This window comes from Lepisosteus platostomus, chromosome 1 (genome assembly GCF_059453375.1).
Source record: "Lepisosteus platostomus isolate fLepPlt1 chromosome 1, fLepPlt1.hap1, whole genome shotgun sequence".
Classification (NCBI taxonomy): Eukaryota; Metazoa; Chordata; class Actinopteri; order Semionotiformes; family Lepisosteidae; genus Lepisosteus; species Lepisosteus platostomus.
Window position 1 is genome coordinate 65,080,991 of NC_142611.1, and position 8,570 is coordinate 65,089,560.

Genomic DNA, 8,570 nt, shown 5'->3' on the forward strand with positions numbered 1-8,570 from the left:
ATCATTTTGAACGTTTTCCAATCGCGCAGGAATATCCTCAAGCCAACAAGAGAAACAGATTTATATGGAGAGCGTTCAGCTTGATCTGGAAATAGAAACCTTCAAAGTAAATATTTAGATGTTCTCCCTTTTCTCGAAAGTGGAGTTGTCAGTTCATAATATTCCAATATTAGGAACGGCTGTGCCCATCCAAAATAACTTCTGCGCACTACGAATGCGAATTTCACCACAACATTAAGCCCCAAACACGTATTATACAGCGTTTCCTAAATAATGTTAGAATTCGGAATGACCAGTGCAGCTTTCTGACGACTAGACTGTATTGGGTTTGTTTCTTAAACCAACACTTCCACTAACAAAAAGTGATTAAGATAGAAAGTTTACACGTTTTATTTATCATCAGAAATCTTACACGTACATTAATACATTCATTTTACTTATAGCATGATATTCATAGAAGACTGGCTACATCTGGAGACGACATAAATAGAATAGATGCATCACGAAATATTGAACTAAAAGGTGAGAAAACAATGTATATCACACAAGGGACATTATAATCGAAGATGCAGTATTCATCATTATTGTAATTACTTATTTGGACAATAGATTACACGAGACTGAAAAACTGGATTCCTCCACACATTGAACAAGAACAAGAACAACAACAAAAAAAACATTTTGTAAGCAGCACCACCACTTCTGTGTAAGCAGGTCCATCGAAAGGATTTTGCATATATCATAGTCCCAGGAAATTCCGAACGACAACTTAATTCCATTGTTGAATTGAAAGGAAAAAGTGTTTAAAATGGTTCAGTCACACTTGTTCCTCTCGGAAGACAAGATTTCCACAAAGTAAAAATAAAATAAAAAAAACCTTCTCGAATAAAACGGTCGCTTCCTTCTGATTATTTCATTTCCAACAGACAGGATTTGGTGAGTCCCAATGCCACAGGATAGATCAAAAAGAAACGTACCTCGGATCAAAACAACGACTACCTGCGCGCCCGCGTGGACGCGCTCCGAGAGGGACGCGGAGAGGAGTCGGTGTTGTGACAGCCTTTAGCCTCGCGACGTGCACACTCCACCAGCGTCATTCCAAGTCAAACCTACAATCATTCTGGACAGAACTTTACAAAGCAAGCGGATGCCGAGGTCATACTGCCCTCGCAGAACCGTGTTCTGTTCTGCGGGTTTTTAAGAACTATCGGCGGACGTTTGATCGCTCTTTATTTCTGTATTGCGGTCCGGACGTACTCTGTAACTGCCCTCTTGCTTTTCCACTTATTTCCCCCCCCCCCTTGCTTGTCTTAGAGTCGAATCCCTTCTTCTGGAAAACAACCGTCTATTTTCACATCTCTGTTTTGCGCGGATATCTAAACGTATTCTCGGAACTCGTGGGCTGCCGGGATGCGTTTTCTGTCTAACCGTTTCGCTCCCAGTCGGCTCGTTCCCGCCTTATTACTGACTCGCCTCGCGAGACAGATGAGATGTTCATCTGTATCTTTTATCTTTATGGCCAAAAAAAAAAAGAAAATAATCCTAGTTTATAATTGCAGAGAAATATTATTTGTACGCAAACGTCGAATGATCAATGAATCCTTGACTGCACATTACTATTTTCTTAAAGATCTTTTGAGATCTTTAGTTTCGGGCAAAAAACAGAGTGAGAAGACGAACAGAATCTAAAAAAAAAATTTAAAAAATGAAACCAGCCGACAGCAAGGAGACTTCAGTGGTCTCGTACCGTCCGCGGAGCAGACTAGGCGAGTGTGTCCGAGATCTGGACAGTCCGGTGGAGCACGTGACGGAAAGCACACGGAGACTACCGGTCCTCTAAAGGCAACTAAAACTGCATGAAAAAGCACGAAATTCGCAGTTTTATCCCGAGCTCGCCCTCAAATTAATGTGATTGTCTCGGTTTCGTTACGGAGACTTCTAATTTCATAACGCCCTCAAAAACTATCCAAATGAAATAACTTTCAGCTTTTTTTAACTGCATTGTTCATTTGACTTAAGAACCAAAGGGACTGAATGCCATACATTCAGTTACACGGTAAACATTCAGGGTTGCGTCTCAGAGTAAAAGGCGAATTATTGTCCAGGACTTACGGTTATTTCAAATTCAGTTATTTCAAAGTTGTTTTGTATTTTGGCACCTTTCAGCATCCTCTAGCTTATATTCATTGCTGGCGGAAGTTCATTTGTGACCAGTGCTGCTGGTTGCACGCTACAAGTCATGCGACGTGACAGGCAGATTCTAAACTCTTGATAAAGACTGACGATTGCAGCAGCAACGAGAGAAAAGAAGATCACTTTCTGTCCATTTCAGATGACTTCTGTCATTCGCCTGAATAAGACAAAAAAAACTTCTACATAACGATTTATCAGATAATATACAACAAGAATAATTACAGACAAACATTTGTATTCAAGTTCGAAGACCATTGCAGCATTAAAGATGTCTTCAAATCGTGAGGTCAAAGCTAAATAGCAGTTGAACGATTGGTGGACAATCGCGCTCCGTTACTCTGTTCCGAGAGCTGAAACGTTTTTGTCCACTAAGTGATTGTTCGGCGTTTTCTGTGTTGTGAGGACTGGAAAAGACTGTCACAAACCGAACTTTCTCACGTCGACTGCCCCCGAGAAACAAAAGAACATTATATAAAATATTAAACTATTATCTTTATTGGTATTTGGTCATTTGCTTTCTTGGGTATGTGCTACTTTTAAGAACCCAGTGGTATTTATGTCATTCATGCTGGCATTTTTAAGGAGGTTGGAGAAGAGAACGAGTACATGCCTTAAAAAAAATAAAAATTGAAATAGATCAATTACCAGCGTACGTCGTTAGACTGTATACTGTTAACCGGTAGTTTCTTCGCTGTTATGCCTCTTTTATTTTTTTATTTTTTTAAAAGAAGGACAGAGCCTGTTCTCTCAGCAAGAGTCTTTTCTTCTTCATCCTCCGGTTCTGAAACCAGATCTTCACCTGCTGGTCGCTGAGGTTGAGCCGGTCCGACAGCTCCCGGCGTCGCTGCCGGGTGATGAACTCGTTCAGCATGAACTCGCCCTCCAGCTCGGCCAGCTGCAGCTTGGAGTAGGGCTTGCGCTTCTTCCGCGTCCGGGTGTGCAGCGGGTACCAGGGCGCGCCTAGAGAGGAAAGAGCCGGACTGTTTCACGGAGCGACACACAGGCGTGTTTCTCCTGCCTGCCGGCAACCGGGGACAGATTCCCCCGCGTTGCAAATATTCTTAGACACGTCTGTGTGGTTAGCGGTGCCGTGCTTGTACATTGTCACGCGTATGCGTGCGTGACACTATTTCCAGGAAAAGCAGAATCAGAACATAAGTGCAGTCCATGCAAACGTGGTATTTTTAATAGAATTATTTGATCATCTTTCAATAAGGTTATACAGGCTGTGTGTATTAGCTGCTCACAATAAAACTGGATACTGTCTTTTTTTAGCAGTGAGGTCAAGTGTTTGCGATAACGATTTAGGTATTGCGAGATATTTACAAAAAAACTTCGAAACGGATTGAGTGTAATATATCGTTTTTAGTTCTGAGTACTGGTATCTTTTAAGATCTTTATGTCATTGCCAATTAGCACTGAAATAGAGGTTTTTGAGGGCTTGTTTAAGGAAAACCCCCATCAAAGATAAATAAGGAGGAGGGAGAAAGGAGACGTGTAAACTAATCTGTAACAGTCTCCTGTGCTGTTTATACAGAACTACAGACTATAATTTACAGTAGCCCGTGTCAAATGGGGTTTTACTGTTGCAGTTAAACCTAGCATTAACGTGATAATGAAGCCTCGCCTGCAAATACCTTCGGATTATTTGCCGTTTCAGGGGCGTATTAACTGGCTTCAAATGGGAACAGCGAACGATATTAATTCTGTTTACGAGTCATTAAAACGAATAAAAACTGCTCTCCCCGGTGTAATCATCCACAACGGAGAATACCTTTAAATAATCTCGCAGTAATTCCACCCGTACCGCTGCACAATCCGTACCCTCGGGCCAATTCTTTTCGAAACGGGCTCTTCCATTACGACGGAAGCTTTGCATAGGAAGAACCTCCACATGCATATGCTGCGCGGACAGCCGAAATAGCAAAATTAACTCCCAGCAGTAACAATGTTTTTTATGGTCTTGTTAGTATTTAGTGGCTGTGTAAAAGGCTCCGTACTATCGCCTGAAAACGTGGAGCTTTTTAAGTGCTACCCCTAGCGGTGCCTATCAACCCTGCAAGCCCATTTTCTCTGGGAGCCCAGTCAGTCTTGCCCCGCCGGCTCAGAGTTATGAGGTAGCAAATAAGACCAAACCAAACAAAGCAAATACTACCCAATAAATATTACCCACAGAGGCGCGCGTGCATGCAGGACACTCACCGCCGCTCGCGGCCATGCTGCTGGAGTGGTTGCCCGGCGATGCCAGTGTCTGGGGGTCGCGCGCGGGGGTCTTTCCGCCTTCGTTGAGCAGCGAGGAGCTGGAGTCGGATTCGAGGGACTGACAGGACGGCGGGTCCTGGGTCATCGGTTCGGCACCGTAGTCATATTTGGAGAAGGTGCCGCCGCTGCCCATCCCGTTATGCAACCCGTGCTCGGCAGCGATGGAAGAACTGTCCCGCGCCCGCTCCTCCCTTTTGAGGCTCGCGCTGTCCGAGCAGGTTTCCCGGCTGCCGCCGCCGTTACTGTAGTAACATTTGCCTTCCTCCGGCCGGGCTATGTCGCAGGCGCGGTTGAATGTTGAAGGGTTAATGGACATGGGACTGCTAAGGTAAGACTGAGGGTATCCATTGCACGGCTCCGAGGGGTTCCACGGGAGGGAGCAAACGTTGTCCCTTCTAGGGTACGAGAGAGACGGTAGACTCGCCAGCTGGCCCCCCGATGCTCTGAAATTAGGGAAATAGAAAGTGTCTCCCGTGTGGATGTTTACCAACGGTCCCACAAACCCGGGATTAAGAAGATTATGCTCGCCCATTTCCGCGGGCCCGACCAACAGCTTCTAGTTTATTGCAATCTGACATTTAACATAGTTAAACCTAGAGGTGCACCTGATTGGTCACCTTCGGGTCACGTGCCGGGGCCAATTTGCGCTACAGAAGGTGCCACCCACCAGGTCGGTTTCAGACAAAACAAAACATTAACTTCTGTATTACGGGGTTTATAAGCTTTTTAAAATACTATAAAACATTTTATTAAAAATAGCACATCTTGCCCTGTGTTTGGTATTTTTTTCTGGCTGGAAAAAAAAACTGCGCTGTTTACTATTCATTCGTATATAAAATGGGAAAGCACATAGAATCGTCCCTAGTCGCGTTTAATTTCTTTAATAGCTAAGTAAAAGTCTCTAAATCATCTTTTCTATTCGCATTTATTTTCTTGGAGGGGCGGACGCGTATAATATTTTGGAGTAAATTACGTTTGAATCTAAAACGATATCAAGACGGGAAGCCGCCTTTTACAGGCTCGTTGTAAAGACGGGTGCTTGCAGACACACTCCTCTCATATTTACAGTAACAGGGTCAGTAGGTTGAAGACGCTGGCTCTGTAAAGTACGACGATGTTCTATAAGGTTGTTTTAAGAGCGTGTGTTTCAAATAATAAGCTCCCGCACACCCCTCAAGAACAACTTTAACAGACACCCCAATAAACGAGCGGAGTCGCACACCGGACAGCCTGCCACAGAGTCTGCGTCTATTTTACTGGCATTTTTTACAAGGCAGCACGAGAGATTTAAAAGATTTTCACCCGCTGAAAATCATGACTCCTTTTTTGTGAAAAAAAGATATACATAATTAAGAGCGGTATGTCTGGACAAACGCGTGGAATAAAATTAGCAGGGTGGGAAGAAACCGCTTCGGGGTACTTTTTTAAAACTCGTTATGAGGAGGCGGATAAGCGCAGGTCCAGAAATAATAGGAGTAGAGGAATCTACAGAGGTACTGCGGATTGAACGAAGCGACTTGAGGCGGCACGAATTTCGTCTCCCATTAGCAGGGGCGACAAGACGAGAAATCCGCGTTATTCAAGACAACCAGTTAGACAGGGTTTCTCATTCGGTATGAAGAAATACATTTTACCACGCTCTTAAAAAAATGATAAGTCCTGGATTGCGAGTAGGCTTTTGTCCAACAGCTTATAAATTCCTTTGCCGTGCTACACACAGTTATTTCTCAAATGTCCCGAGCACGAGAAAAAGATTCCTGAAATTTTCAGAACGGAAGATACAGAAAGGAAACGAGCTGGATTTGTGATATCCACCCACAGATATGTATGCACTCGGTGAGAGAGGTGACACGAATCTTAATTTATTTCAGTTAAATTGCACTGGAAAGCATTTCATTTTCCCTCGATCGTCAGATCAGCTTCTTCCCCCGACCTATAAATTCTCACCGAGGTGACAGATCTGTCTCTCTAGTGGGGGTGTTGTTCAGATTCATGAAGACATCACGAAGACAGAATTCATATACATATACAAAGGCAAATACCAAGAGGCCTTGCAAAAGAACATATATATATATAAATTAAATCCAATATTATCATTGGTCTGAACAATAATAAAACAACAACGACGATAATAATAATAACAACAACGATTATAATAATAATAACAATAATAATAATAATAATAATAATAATAATCGCTCTCAATTGGTAATAGGCTTTGTATCCACACTAGTAAACAGTAACTCACAGAACAAGCACCACGCAGTCATAGGAACAAACACTACCCGCGCTTCTTCACGGATGAAACACACGTGGTAAGAGTCTGAAAACGCCTTTTAATTAGACCGGCTGTCTTCTCAGACGGGAGACCTTGGGGAGTCCCCCGACTGTCCGTTAGGATGCTGTGACAGGCCAGCGCAGTTTCAGCAGAGGCCGAGAGGCCCGGAGCGCTGGCCGGTGCCGGTGACGGGTACAGAGACCGCAGGGAGCACCGGCCAGCCCGTGATGGCGGATGACTGAAGCGCTGGACATTGTAAGAAATGTCTGCAGTTTCTTATGATATGACGCACATCCACTCTGCCCCGTGGGGGAATTAAACTGCTCATAAACCGCAACAAAGGACAGACAAGAAAATATTCTGAATCCAGGGAATTCCACAGAGTTCGAAACTCCCGGCTGTATACCGAACACAGGCACGTAGAATCAACCGGCCCAGCACGATTCCGCGTTAAAAGCTCATTTTTCAGAACTCTAACAAAAGCAATGTGCAGCGTTTGTAATACAGAACAGTGGGCCTGTTTTAAAACAGTTTTCAGAACACATATATCTCAGTGTAAATAATACCTCAACAATACCGAATGCTGGTTTGAGCCCTACAGCATGTGATTTACGTGGCTTTATAAACAATGTCAGTGCTTCTTGTTTCTTTTCACAGACCAGAATAATATAAAAATGTTTTCCAGTGGTTTCATCGGAATGGTTTACACCTCAATGGACACCAGACATCCACAAATTACACCTACAGTAAAACCGCATGTCGACTAATCTAACGCACAAAATATTAAAGGTCTTATAATAAACAGCAAAGTCGGCTCACAAAACGAAATGTGTTCTTGTTTTGAATAAAAAAGATCATTTTTCAGAATCGAACGTGTGTCTTCGTAATAAAAAGATGCATAACGATAAATCATTCGTTATAAAAGACATGCTAGGCACGTTTTGGCAAAGACTACAAATATTGATTGAAACCAAATGCATATTTTATTTCACACAAGTTTAAAAATTCATCAGCATAAATATACCCTACATAAAATTATTTCTGGCATTCAGAAACGCTGCGTAGACAAATCCTTAAAGCCTGAAGTATTGACAACATATCTGCAGATCTCCCAACGCGCACAGAGACTCCCATCTGTAACTCCGGTTACTCCTGACACATGCGAAAACGATTCTTTCTAAATTAATCGTTTAATTGAATCGTATTAATCAGAAATGTCACGTGATCTTAATTTAATATAACCTCTCCTGGGCTTCCACAGTAGTCTCTACGAATACCCCCGTATCTCAGTGGCACAAGCTTTTTCTTTTCTAAGCACTGCGGACCCAGTCAGATTCAATAAGGACACACGCCTTATGCAGTTACTTCCATTTGATTTGTCAAATTATTTTTGAATCTCCTGGCTCGATAACAGGCTGACTGCCAATAGCTCGGAGCGCAATTAGTTGTCTCGCTCGCCAGCACTAAACTACTTATCCGCCTGTCGTAGCTGATGTTCGCGCGGGCCGGCTGCAAACAAGGAAGTGGTATCCGCACACATAAGCCACGGCGGGACTCAGCGAGTTCCGCTGGATTTCGAAAAGCTCTTTAATAACCAGAAAAAAAAAATTACCTTTTGATTAAAATGAAGAGACGTAGGCCGCGGTGCCAATCCCCACAACAAGCAGGCCAGGCAGAAGGCGCGACTCGTCGCCGTCGGAGGAGTAACACCCTGTCCACACACACCCCCCTCCCCACACTCGCCCCGAACCACAACAACTACGAGTTTGGAGGAAACAGCGGTGGCATTTTTCAAAAGAGTAATCCTCTCACAAAAAAAAAACTCGTCTGAGAAGTG

At 43.4% G+C, this 8,570-nt stretch overlaps 1 protein-coding gene across 1 annotated transcript; it reads right to left on the bottom strand.

Annotated features, from left to right (window-relative positions):
* Positions 1-374: 374 nt before the first annotated feature.
* On the bottom strand, positions 375-6,465 carry hoxc12a (homeobox C12a). The gene is made up of 2 exons (XM_088633571.1): positions 4,396-6,465; positions 375-3,153 (listed from the first exon to the last, which is right to left on the bottom strand). Exons 1-2 carry the CDS (start codon positions 4,985-4,987, stop codon positions 2,915-2,917), a joined length of 831 nt encoding a protein of 276 aa, XP_088489697.1. The 5' UTR covers positions 4,988-6,465; the 3' UTR covers positions 375-2,914.
* Positions 6,466-8,570: the final 2,105 nt, after the last annotated feature.

What these genes read in the sequence shown, in the direction of transcription:
- hoxc12a (XM_088633571.1), bottom strand. Translation starts at nt 4,987, where the DNA reads ATGGGCGAGCATAATCTTCTTAATCCCGGGTTTGTGGGACCGTTGGTA. An exon ending in CAGCATGGCCGCGAGCGGCG is followed by an intron (nt 3,154 to 4,395) that starts GTGAGTGTCCTG and finishes TTTCCTCTCTAG; the next exon opens with GCGCGCCCTGGTACCCGCTG.